The 13,703-nt window shown below is 45.1% G+C and overlaps 1 protein-coding gene across 3 annotated transcripts in view; it reads left to right on the top strand.

The window, feature by feature from the left end:
- The window catches only part of MYOF (myoferlin), a 175,641-nt gene extending 171,859 nt beyond the window's left edge, over nt 1–3,782 (top strand). For all 3 annotated transcript variants that reach the window (XM_016918879.4, XM_016918880.4, XM_063782019.1), the window contains 2 exons: nt 41–188; nt 3,210–3,782. In XM_016918879.4, coding sequence (XP_016774368.3) covers nt 41–188; nt 3,210–3,248 — 187 coding nt within the window. In that variant the 3' untranslated portion in view covers nt 3,249–3,782. The remainder of the gene's footprint in view (nt 1–40; nt 189–3,209) is intronic.
- Nucleotides 3,783–13,703: the final 9,921 nt, after the last annotated feature.

Genomic DNA, 13,703 nt, shown 5'->3' with positions numbered 1-13,703 from the left:
TCCTGAGTTGGGTAGGTGATATTGTTTCTTTGCAATGCAGTCGACCAGAAACCTCCTTCCTCTGGTTCACCAACCCATGCAAGACCATGAAGTTCATCGTGTGGCGCCGCTTTAAGTGGGTCATCATCGGCTTGCTGTTCCTGCTTATCCTGCTGCTCTTCGTGGCCGTGCTCCTCTACTCTTTGCCGGTAGGAGCCCTTCCTTGGCCCCTTGTCTTGGCTTTCTTGTGAGTTGCGGTTGGTCCTCTCCCTTGGCATCTGCTCTGACCACTGTGCAGAAGAATGACCCGCTCAGCAGCATGGGGTTGTAACCCTTCTGCTTTGGGGAAATTTAAAGTAATGTGTCTTGTAATTAGAATCACATTCTCAGGGTTTCACAAATTACGGGCAGAACTTTTCTTTATGATCTGAAAATAACTTTGGTTTCAGGAATTCTAGGAGAAATCACTCAGGTCTCGGTCAGTGTGTGTCTGGACTATAGCCAGCGTTTCCAGCTGATCTTCCTGCCTTCAGACTTTCTTGTTCCAAACCATCCTGCATCCTAATTCCTTGTCCTAGCTTCAAGAATCCCCAAATCTGGGTTCATTGTGGGTCTACATATACCCTGTGTTCCACCCAAACTAGATCATTGATCCCAACCTCCCCAAATATTATTGCCCTTACCTATCTGGATGCCTTTGCCAATTTTGTTTCTCTGTCCACATTTATCTATCAAAACCTCACTCATTTTTTAAGGCTCATGTCACGTATAACCTCCCCCTTAAATGTTCCCCTAATCACCCCAGTCATAAACGGGAGTCCAAGTGGGAGATTTGGCAGCATGCCTAGAAGTAGTACCTCCCTTCCTCCATCCAGAGGATGTGTTGCGCATCTACGACAGGCTAGGAATTAAGTTATAGTGATGATTAAATTATTGGCATGATTTGTGCCCAAGAGCAGTTCATATTCTGGGAACTGGCAGCCACGGGAACAAGGACACATGACTAAGGGAGGTGAGCTGTTATGGAGACAGAAACAAACAACCGTGGGCACCCCCTGCTAAGACAGTTCCTCCAAGGAGGGGACATTCAAGTTTGCCAAGTGGAGAAGGGATAGTCCAGGCAGAGGAAGCCATGCTCAGAAGTTGGGCCAGTGGCACTGAATGTCACAGGAGACATTCAAAAGCTCTTACTCCAAAAACACATTAATAATAATATCAGCTGGGCGAGGTGGCTCATGCCTGTAATCCTGGCACTTTGGGAGGCCGAGGCGGGTGAATCACTTGAGGTCAGGAGTTCAAGACTAGCCTGGCCAACATAGCGAAACTCCATCTCTACTAAAAATACAAAAATTAGTTGGGTGTGGTGGCACATGCCTGTAATCCCAGCTACTGGGGATGCTAAGATAGGATAATTGCTTGAACCTGGGAGGCGGAGGTTGCAGTGAGCTGAGACCACACCACTGCACTCCAACCTGGATGAAGAAGTGAGACTCTGTCTCAAAAAAATAGTATCGTAGCCATACAAGTAGCAGGGGTTTTGTGTCTTCATTTTTCCCCAGTATAGTACTTCTAGTTTGTCATCTATGAGTATATGTACACTATTATACAGTCATAGATGGTCAAACTGCTTTTTTTTTTTTTGAGACAGAGTCTCACTCTATCACCCAGGCTGGAGTACAGTGGCACGATCTCGGCTCACTGCAACCTCCGCCTCCCAGGTTCAAGCATTTCTCATGCCTCAGCCTCCTGAGTAGCTGGGATTACAGGTGCCTGCCACCACACCCAGCCAATTTTTGTATTTTTAGTAGAGACTGGGTTTCACCATGTTGGCCAGGCTGGTCTTGAACTCCTGACCTCAAGTGATCCACCCACCTCAGCCTCCCAACGTGCTAGGATTATAGGTGTGAACCACCACATTCGGTCCCAGTCCAACTGTCTTGACCATTTAAAACACTTCTATTTTTTTTATTTTTTATTTTTTTGAGATGGAGTTTTGCTCTGTCACCCAGGCTGGAGTACAGTGGCGCAATCTTGGCTCACTGCAACCTCTGCCTCGCAGGTTCAAGCAATTCTCCAGCCTCAACCTCCCAAGTAGCTGGGATTACAGGCACCCACCACCATGCCCGGCTAATTTTTTTATTTTTATTAGAGACGGGGTTTCACCATGTTGGCCAGGCTGGTCTCCAACTCCTGACCTCATGTGATCTGCCTGCCTTAGCCTCCCAAAGTGCTGGGATTACAGGTGTGAGCCACTGCACCCGGTCTAGTTAATTCTTTTTCCTGATTTAGATTCTGTTGGCCGCCGGGTACAGTGGCTCACACCTATAATCCCAGCACTTTGGGAGGCTGAGGCGGGCGGATCACCTGAGGTCAGGAGTTTGAGACCAGCCTGACCAACATGGTGAAACCCTGTCTCTACTAAAAATTTAAAAATTAGCAGAGCATGGTGGTGGGCGCCTGTAATCCCAGCTACTTGGGAGGCTGAGGCTGGAGAATCATTTGAACCTGCGAGGCAAAGGTTGCAGTGACTGGAGATCACGCCACTGCACTCCACCCTGGGTGACAAGTGCAAAACTCCGTCTCAAAAAAAAAAAAAAAAAAAAAGATTCTATTGGTTTAAACCAGTGGTTACTGCAGGGCGCGGTGGCTCACGCCTGTAATCCCACCACGTTTGGAGGCCGAGGCAGGCGGATCACGAGGTCAGGAGACAGAGTCCATCCTGGCTAACACGGTGAAACCCCATCTCTACTAAGAATATAAAAAATTAGCTGGGCATGGTGGCAGGCGCCTGTAGTCCCAGCTGCTCTGGAGGCTGAGGCAGGAGAATGGCATGGCGTGAACCTGGGAGGCGGAGGTTGCAGTGAGCCGAGATCGCGCCACTGCACTCCAGCCTAGGCGACAGAGCAAGACTCCATCTCAAAAAAAAAAAATAAAAATGAAAATAAACCAGTGGTTCCCAATTAGGGGAGATTTTTGCTCCCCACCCCCAAGAGGACATTTGCCAACGTCTGGAGACATTTTGGTTGCAGCAACTTGGTGGGGGTGCTACTGGCACTCAGTGGGTAGAGGCCAGTGAAAGCTGCTGAACATCCTACAATGCACAGGACACTCCCCAGCAAGAAAGAATCATCTGGTTCAAAATGTCAATTTTTTCTCAAGATTGAGAAACCCTAACTGAAAAACATATATACATACATGTTTTTTTACCACTGTTTTTGTTTCCTTTCCAGAACTATTTGTCAATGAAGATTGTAAAGCCAAATGTGTAACAAAGGCAAAGGCTTCATTTCAAGAGTCATCCAGCAATGAGAGAATCCTGCCTCTGTAGACCAACATCCAGTGTGATTTTGTGTCTGAGACCACACCCCAGTAGCAGGTTACGCTATGTCACCGAGCCCCATTGATTCCCAGAGGGTCTTAGTCCTGGAAAGTCAGGCCAACAAGCAACGTTTGCATCGTGTTATCTCTTAAGTATTAAAAGTTTTATTTTCTAAAGTTTAAATCATGTTTTTCAAAATATTTTTCAAGGTGGCTGGTTCCATTTAAAAATCATCTTTTTATATGTGTCTTCAGTTCTAGAATTCAGCTTTTGGAAATTGCTAAATAGAATTCAAAAATCTCTGCATCCTGAGGTGATATACTTCATATTTGTAATCAACTGAAAGAGCCATGCATTATAAAATCAGTTAGAATAGTTAGAACAATTCTTATTTATGCCCACAACCATTGCTATATTTTGTATGGATGTCATAAAAGTCTATTTAACCTCTGTAATGAAACTAAATAAAAATGTTTCACCTTTACACCTGGCTGTTTGTTGTAACTGTGGGTCAAGTGAGGAAGGAGACATTTTTCTGGCCTTGTTTTTTCAGTGAAGAGAATGCCCTGGCATACCTCTTGGCCATATACCCTTTATAAATATGCTGCCCAATTTTAGCCAGTAGGTCAAACTGAATATAACATTATAAATAAAAGCTAACACTTGGCTGGGCAGAGTGGTTCACGCCTGTAATCCCAGCACTTTGGGAGGCTGAAGCAGGCAGATCACCTGATGTTGGGAGTTCAAGACCAGCCTGACCAACATGGAGAAACCCCATCTCTACTAAAAATACAAAATTAGCCGGGTGTGGTGGTGCATGCCTATAATCCCAGCTACTCGGAAGGCTGAAGCAGGAGAATTGCTTGAACTCAAGAGGCGGAGGTTGTGGTGAGCCGAGATTGCCCTGTTGCACTCCAGCCTGGGCAACACGAGTGAAATTCCATCTCAAAAAAAAAAAAAAAAGACCGGGCGCAGTGGCTCACGCCTGTAATCCCAGCACTTTGAGAGGCCGAGGCAGGCGGATCACAAGGTCAGGAGATCGAGACCATCCTGGCTAACACGGTGAAACCCTGTCTCTACCAAAATACAAAAAATTAGCCAGGCGTGGTGGCGGGCGCCTGTAGTCCCAGCTATTCGGGAGGCTGAGGCGAGAGAATGGCGTGAACCTGGGAGGCAGCGCTTGCAGTGAGCCGAGATCGCACCACTGCACTCCAGCCTGGGCGACAGAGTGAGACTCCGTCTCAAAAAAAAGAAAGAAAAAGAAAAAGCTAACACTAAAGGTACTTATTCTGTGCACGGCAGTGTTTTAAGTGGTTTATGTGTATTAACTCACTTAAGGACGAGGAAGCCCTATAAACATAGGTAACATTCTCAACCCCAGGTGTAAGTCCGTTTTCACACTGCTATAAAGATACTACCTCAGACAAAGCACATTATAAACAAAGGAGGTTTAATTGACTCACAGGTCTGCATGGCCGGGGAGGCCTCAGGAAACTTACAATCATGGTGGAAGGCAAGGTGGCAGGAGAGAACGAGCAAACAGGGCAGATGCCAGACACTTAGCAAACAACCAGATCTTGTGAGAACTCTCTCGCTATCATGAAAACAGCATGGGGGAAGCCATCCCCATGATCCAGTCATCTCCCACCAGGTCCCTCCCTCGACACCTGGGGATTACAATTCAGATCACAATTCAAGAAGAGATTTGGGTGGGGACACAGCCAAGCCATATCACCCCATTTACAGTTGAAGAAATTAAGTCACAAAGAGGTTTAGGAACTTGCCCAAAGCCACACAACCAATAAATGGTAGAGCTGGAATTTGCACCCAAACAATCTTAACTTCTTTTTTATATAATGGAGTTTTGCTCTTGTTGCCCAGGCTGGAGTGCAATGGCGAGACCTCGGCTCACTGCAGCCTCCGCCTCCCAGATTCAAGTGATTCTCCTGTCTCAGTCTCCCGAGTAGCTGGGATTACAGGCACCACCTACCATGCCCAGCTAATTTTTTGTATTCTTAGTAAAGACAGGTTTTCAGCATGTTGGCCAGGCTGGTCTCGTACTCCTGACCTCAGGTGATCCACCCAGCTTGGCCTCCCAAACTGCTGGGATTACAGGCCTGAGCCACTGTGCCTGGCCAGCTTCTCTTAACCATAAATCTATACCACCAGTGGGAGGTCTGTCAAGAGGAAGATAGGGCTGCAATTGTCAAGTAATGAGTGACAGCAACACAGTGTGACTCCATGTCAACATGAAAGACAGCGTGTTCTAGAACATGTGAGAACACTGTCCCGTTATATGAGAGACCACAGTAAGATCAGTAAACAGCTCTATTCAAACGGCAACATAGAGCTGAGGGGAGTAAGAAATGGTAGAATAACGACAATGCTTTTAGACACTTAGACAAAGTTAAACCGCAACGGTGATTGTGTCAGTGTCATTGCTAAGTTGTTTCACGTTTTGAATATTTTAATTCCCTTCATGTCCTGCTCCAAATCCTAGCATTCAATACACAAAATCGCTGGGAGGCAATGCACAGGATATTCTCCAATATTGCTGAATTTGAATGCTTATCATCTCCCATACACCTTGTCCCCTCCTTTCTCAATGGCACCCCTGCCTTCATTGGTGGAACTCCTGCCTACCCTCGATGTTCTGGTTCAAATGCCACTTTCTTTTCTCTTTGAGACAGAGTCTCACTCTGTCACCCAGGCTGGAGTGCAGCAGCGCAACCCCGACTCACTGCAACCTCTGCCTCCCAGGTTCAAACAATTCTCCTGCCTCAGCCTCCTGAGTAGCTGAGATTACAAGTGCCTGACACCACACCTGGCTAATTTTTGTATTTTTAGTAGAGTCGGGGTTTCACCATGTTGGCCAGGCTGGTCTCGAACTCCTTACCTCAGGTGATCTGCCTGCCTCAGCCTCCCAGAAGTGCTGAGATTACAGGCGTGAGTCACCACACCCGGCCATCCAATGCCACTTTCTCTTTGACAACTCTTGCACCCCAAAGTGAATATTCAATCTTAGAAGCAGACAAATTAGGGCTGGGCGCGGTGGCTCACGCCTGTAATCCCAGCACTTTGGGAGGCCAAGGCAGGTGGATCACGAGGTCAGGAGATTGAGACCATCCTGGCTAACACGGTGAAACCCCCGTCTCTACTAAAAATACAAAAAATTAGGCGGGCATGGTGGCGGGCGCCTATAGTCCCAGCTCCTCAGGAGGCTGAGGCAGGAGAATGGCGTGAACCCGGGAGGCGGAGCCTGCCATGAGCCGAGATCGTGTCACTGCACTCCAGCCTGGGCGACAGAGTGAGACTCTGTCTTAAAAAAAAAAAAAAAAAAGGAGACAAATTAGTACAACCTTTCTGGAGAAATACGTTTGTTAAAAGTTTTAAAACTGTTTATGCCCTTTGAACCAGTAATTTCACTCCTGAGTATTAACTCCAAGGAAATAATCAGAAAGGCGGCCAAAGGTTCATGTGGAAAAACGTATGTTACAGTGTGCTTTATCATGGCACAAATCAGAAACAACCTAAATGCCCACTTTTAGGGGAATCATTTAATATATAATGAAGTCCCATATGTTGATGCAAAATGAAAAAGAATAACAATTTTCTCCCATCCAAGTACTAACCTGACCCTGCTTAGCTTCTGAGTTCAGACAAGAGCGGGAATGTTCAGGATGGTATGGCCATAGACAAGAACAACAATTTTCTTTTTTCTTTTTTTTTGAGACAGTGTTTCACTCTTGTTGCCCAAGCTGGAGTACAATGGCACAATCTTGGCTCACTGCAACCTCTGCCTCCCAGGTTCAAGCGATTCTCCTGCCTCAGCCTCCCGAGTAGCTGGGATGACAGGTGCGCACCACCACGCCCTAATTTTTTGTATTTTCAGTACAAACGGGGTTTCACCATGTTAGCCAGGCTGGTCTCGAACTCCTGACATCAGGTGATCCACCCACCTCGGCTTCCCAAATGCTGGGATTACAGGTGTGAGCCACCGCACCCGGCCCAGAATAACAATTTTCTAAATTTTGTGACTGGCATAGGAAAATGTTAGCGTATGGGAAATTTTTGAAGATCATAATTATAAATCGATTTAAAGTAAAGTCCCAAATACTTGAGGTACATATATAAGGAAATGCACCAAATTATTAGTATAAGAAATATATGCAAAGTTTGTATTTGTGCATATTTAAATAATTTATGAATGTAAGTCAACACTGGAGGTTCATTACAATTTTTGGGGGGTAAAACCAGGACCTCAAGTTTGACAAACATTGTGATACTTAGTTTCACCTTGCAGCTATATGGGCATGGCTCATCTTCCCAACTGACTGTAAGCCCCCTTAGGGCAGAGGTAGCACCTGTAAGATCTGTCCCATGAAACAGCAGGCCTGGGTTTGCATCCCAGGTCTTGCCCCAGCCTCCTCCAGGACTTGGGAGAAATAATGCCTATCTCCCTGGATTGAGGTGAGGGATGAATGGCAGCATGTGTGTAAAGTGCCTTCACAACTCCCAATGCCCAGCAGGTAGCTTTAGGCATTGCATTTGACTGGTTAAAGTCAGATGTTCTGGTTCCAAAAGTATAACTAAAAAAAGGTTCTTTTCCTTTTAACCGTGGGACTTTTATACAGAAAACACAGACTCACATATAGAAGGGAAGCAAAAGCAAGATTAAGATGTAAGGCTGTCTCCCACCTTCCCAAGACCCAGAAGGAAAGAAGGAGGATCCCAGTTTCAGGGGGTAGGAAGAGGTCAGCTCTTGCCATTCCGAGCAGCATGGTGCAGGTTGCTGTGTGGGGTGGTAGCAGGAACGATTGCATTGTTCCAGTTGAACAGAGGCTATAATTCTTATTTGTTATTCAGGCTCCCCCTGTAGACCGCTGTCTTAGGAGGCTGACTGAGTATTGCCATGGCCCTCAAGAAGAGCAGCCAGCTCTTCTGGGTCCAGGCCCCCAAGCACATATAACCTTCCAATTTTTTCAAATATTATACCTACACCCAAACTACTACTTTCTAACAACGTCATGTCATCTTGCTTAGACCTTAAGTAAGAGTCTACAGCTTTTATCTAATAAAGGAGACACTCTAATGATGAAAGGGAATTTAACTGAAAATGGCATTTTCTTGCAGAAAAAGTAAGCGTCATAAAAGAACACTCCAGGCAAGGGTGTTATTTGGAATTTGTAACAATCAGTATGGCACTGGCACCAACCAATCAGAATAGATGTGCCAACCTATCATGGTGGATACACTATTAAAAAAAAACACACAAAAAAACTACAACAGCCATACCAGTATGTGCAGGCCGAATATTAGCCTTCGTACCAGGGAACCCTACCAATACACCCTCCTGCAATGACTCCCTCAAGGAAGAGTTGCTGAGTGGATAAATGAGTGGCTATGAGGAAAGTCTTTTCCTTCTTTGACTTCATGATACCTAACCAGAATCTACTGTAGTCTTGTGCCACATAACAACGTTTTGGTCAACGGCAGACTGGATGGTATAATAGTGATCCCATAAGATTATAATATATTTTTTTGGAGAGAAGGCCTCACCCTGATGTCCAAACTGTAGGTGTATAATACCCTGTTTTTAGAGTACCTTTTCTACATTAAGATGTTTAGATACACAAATACCTACCATTGTATTACATTATCTGCAGCGTTTAGTAGAGTAACATGCTGGACAGGTTTGTAGTCTACGAGCAACTGGCTGTACCATAGAGACGAGGTGTGTGCAGGCTGTATCATTTAGGTTTGTGTAAATACCTTCTATGATGTTTACACAATAACAAAATCACCTAATAACACATTTCTCATAACATATCCTGGTCTTAAACAGTGTGTGACTGTAGCGTGGAACCTTTGAGTAAGTAGCAGCAAAGCTCTCGTAGGAATGAAGTTATTCCCATGGAGAGCAAGGAGCTGGGCTTTCTGGGTAGAACTCCTCTCTCTCCCCTTCTATCCCCCAGAAAAAAAAGCTTCATCTTGTCAAAAGATAATGGTCTCTCAATTGAGGTTGTTAGCTGCCTGGTGACCTATAAATGATAGCTAAAAGCTGGAACTAATCACAGTCCAGTCAGATTGTCGCTTCACCGTGAATTAAATAACATTTAGTCCTAACTGTTTCTAGCAAGTGCCACCATTAGCGCTGGAGCCTTCATTAGGAAAATAAATTTCCATCAATGCCATGACATGACAGGGAACTGAAAATCCTGACAGGCTAACACTTGATTTTGTTTTGTTCTTCCTTTCTCGTTTTAAGACTAGAAAAAATAATATGTCACAATTGGACCTGCATGTTGCATTAAAGGGCTATTTAAAAGATGGACAGTTTCAAAAACCCATTTGGGAAACCCCAAATGGGCAGAGGGAAGCTGAGCTGTCTGGCATCCAAGTGCTGGCCAAGTGGCAGCTTTTTGCCCTTCCAAGCTCACCCCAGCTCACAGGATTGTTTGTCCTAGGACTGGAGCTGACTTGTTTCACCACCGTGAAGCAGATGTTGTGACAAACACAACTAGAAGGTGAGGGAACTTTCCAGAAACTGCCCATTCTGTTCGGGGAGACAGAGTGGACACAAAGAGCAACTCGACTCCCATCTAGGGAACCAACAGCCACGGTGATCTCAAAGTTTAAACACTCTCTACGGTGTACATATTTTGTGCTAAATAGATTCCTTTGTGAGGCTAAAACATTTAGTACTTGGGACCATATGCATCCAGCCTCCAAAGGCAGATGGGAATTCCATTCAGAAGAATTCTTTTCAAAGTCGGCTTGCTGTGGAATTAGTTCATAATGGAGTTGACGTTGTAAATAGATTAAGCACTCGCCATTTTTGCAGCTGAATTTTGTGTTTGTTCAGCGTTGAATGAAAACTCCCTAATCTTTCTTAGGTTAAACATAATGGGGTCCTGAGGAAGATCAAAGGAAGGCTACTTTTCCCTTGGATATACATCCGTGAAATGAAATGCCAGAATTCATGAAGTTCAAGAAAAACACGAAGGAAACGTGTAACGTGGACTAACTGCAAACCCTAACGAGTAAGGGAACATAATGAAAAACACAGGCTCACCATACATAGGGTCTGACTCATCATTTCAAGGGTGCAAGTTTGCAAGCGAGGCAGACTCCAGGTTTTTACTATTTAAATAAACTGAACAAGGGAAAAAAAATGTAATTTTTTGACAGACTCTCTCACGGTACATTGAATGCTCCTCGGGGCAACCTGATTTTGCTAAAATTTATCTCAAGTTCTTAAAAAGGCTCTTTCAGTCCTTGACTAATATTAATATGCTACTTCCATGTGTTTTCACAAAATCCTAGAGCCAAACCTGTAATCCTCCCCCATCATATTTCAGCTCAGTCCTGCCTCAGTAATGATCAGGAGGACGACCAGGAAGATCCAGCTGGATTCAGACGCAGCAAAGAAGCCTCTCAGATGAGGTTTTGCCTGGGTCACTGGGATAAACAAAATAAATGAATGGAATCCTGTCTTAGAGGCAGCAAGAGCATGGGGCCAGGGGATTCCAGATGTCTGGAAGCCTGCAAGTTCACCCCAGCTTGGTTTACGACCTGAGGCATCTCCCCTTGGGGGCTCCTTTCCCTCGTTGGTGAAAGTAAGCATTGAATGAAATGATCTTGTCCACCCCAGCATCGTTTTATGGGTCTGCTTCTCTGTGACTCAGTTTCTTCATCTGTAAAATTAGGGCAACAATCTCCATAGAATGATTGTGAAGATAAAATGACTTACAATATGTTAAAGTGTTTCAAATCATGCTTGGGACAAAGTAAGGCCTCAATATATTTTATCATCCTAATCATTTTTCTAATTGTCATCATCATTATGGGACAAGAACAGCCAAACAGATAGAGGCTGGAAGGTAATAGCCATTCTGCTCTTGCAATTTGACCTTAGAAAAGAAATAAATCAACACTGTCCAAAATGAGACTGAATTTCCCTCAAGTTCTAAATGCACAATCAGAATTAAAGAAAGCAGGTAAAAAATATTAAGAAAGGCCAGACATGGTTTAATCTCACGGCTGTAATCCCAGCACTTTGGGAGGCTGAGTAGGGAAGATCACTTGAGCTCAGAGTTCAAGACCAGCCTAGGCAACATAGGGAGACACTGTCACTACAAAAAAATAAAAATAAATTGCCAGGGATGGTGGTGCGTGCCTGTAGTCCCAGCTACTCAGGAGGCTGAGGTGGGAGGATGGCTTGAGCCTGAGAGACAGAGGCTGCAGTGAGCCATGATCCCACCACTGCACTCCAGCCTGGGTGACGGAGTAAGACTTCGTCTCTAAAACACAAAATGGTAGGAGAGTAGGGCAATTCCTCAAAAAATTAAATATATAATTACCATACAATCCAGTAATTCTACTTCTAGGTATATATCCAAAAGAGAAATTGAAAGCAGGGACTTTGAAGAGATTTTTGTACACCCATGTTCATAGCAGCATTACTCACAATAGCCAAAATGTAGAAGCAATCTGCTATAGACTGAAGATTTGTGGCCCTAACCCAAATTCCTGTGTTGAAATCTGAACCCCCAAGGCAATGGTTTGTAATGGAACCATTACAAGGTGAGACTTTTGAGAGGTGATTAGGTCATGAGGGTAGGGGCCCCATGGCTGGGATTACTGTCCTTATCAAAGAGACTCACATAAGGTCCCTTGTCCTTTCCACCATATAAAGACACAGCAAGACAATAGTGACGAGGTGGCCGAGTGGTTAAGACACAGCAAGAAGATGGTCATCTGTGGCTGGGTGCGGTGGCTCACGCCTGTAATCCCAGCACTTTAGGAGGCCGAGGCGGGCGGATCACGAGGTCAGGAGATCGAGACCATCCTGGCTAACACAGTGAAACCCCGTCTCTACTAAAAATACAAAAAATTAGCCAGGCGTGGTGGTAGGGGCCTGTAGTCCCAGCTACTGGGGAGGCTGAGGCAGGAGAATGGCGTGAACCCAGGAGGCGGAGCTTGCAGTGAGCCAAGATGGTGCCACCACACTCCAGCCTGGGCAACAGAGTGAGACTCCGTCTCACAAAAAAAAAAAAAAAAAAAAAATAGAAGATGGTCATCTGTGAACCAGGAAGCAAGTTAATTCTTACCAGACACTGAATCTGCTAGAGCCTTGAGCTTAGACTTTCCAACCTCCAGAAATGTTAGAAATAAATGTCTGTTGTTTATAAGCCCCTAGTCTATGGTATTCTCTAAGAGCAGCCCAAATGGACTAAGACGTTCATGGATGGATGAATGGATAAGCAAAATGTGGTATCTACATACAATGGAATATTATTTGGGTTTAAAAAGAAAGGAAATTCTGTCCCATGCTACAACATGGGTGACTCTTGAAGGCAGTATGTTAGGTGAAATAAGCCAAATGCAAAAGGACAAATGTTGTATGATTCCATTTATATGAGGTTCCTAGAGTAGTCAAATTTATAGAGACGGCCAGGAGTGGTGGCTCATGCCTGTAATCCCAGCACTTTGGGAGGCCCAGGCGGGCAGATCACCTGAGATGAGGAGTTCGAGACCAGCCTGGCCAACATGGTGAAACCCCCGTCTCTACTAAAAATACAAAAATTAGCAGGGCGTGGTGGCACATGCCTGTAATCCCAGCTACTTGGAAGGCTGAGGCAGGAGAATCGCTTGAACCTGGGAGACGGAGGTTGCAGTGAGCCGAGATCACACCACTGCACTCCAGCCTGAGCAACAGAGCGAGAGTCTGTCTCTAAATAAATAAATAAATAAATCTATGGAGACAAAAAGTAGAATGGTGGCTGCCAGAGAAGGCTAGGGGAAGGGGAGGAATGGGGAGTCGGTGTTTAATGAGTACAGAATTTCCATTTTGTAAGATGAAAAGAGTTCTGTGGCATGCAACAATGTGAATGCACTTAATGCCACTGAACTGAACAGCTACAAGTAGTAAATTTTACATCATGCCTGTTTTATCACACACACAAAAGTGCTAAAAGAACGAGTGTCCTCACAGACGATGCCTCCATGAAGTCAGGGGCCTATTTTTTCTCCTGTTCCCTACACAAAAGTAGGTCCCCAGGCCTCAGGAGACAGGTAATACTTGCTGATGGTCTGAGGAGTGAATCTTGTCTCATAACCAAAGCTCGGGTCACTTTGAGCCTTTTGACAGCTACCTCCAGCACCCACAGACACAGCTGATTTGGCCCAAACCACCTTTATTTAACTAGCTGACGATGTTTAACCATTGGAAAAAGTCACATTAAAGATTATATTTTGAGCTTTTCCCCACACATTGAAAAGTCTGCCAGCATTTCACTGTGCAGAAATTGTCTGGAGTCATGTGCCTGCCAGTCACCCCAAGTCCCCTGCCTTGCTCCGTGGACGTTTGCTGCCCAGCTCCTCAGGATGCTGAGGGTGGGAC

Source organism: Pan troglodytes, chromosome 8, assembly GCF_028858775.2.
Source record: "Pan troglodytes isolate AG18354 chromosome 8, NHGRI_mPanTro3-v2.0_pri, whole genome shotgun sequence".
Taxonomy (NCBI): domain Eukaryota; kingdom Metazoa; phylum Chordata; class Mammalia; order Primates; family Hominidae; genus Pan; species Pan troglodytes.
Note: the sequence above shows the minus strand (reverse complement) of the source record. Positions and strands in the feature narration are given on the sequence as shown.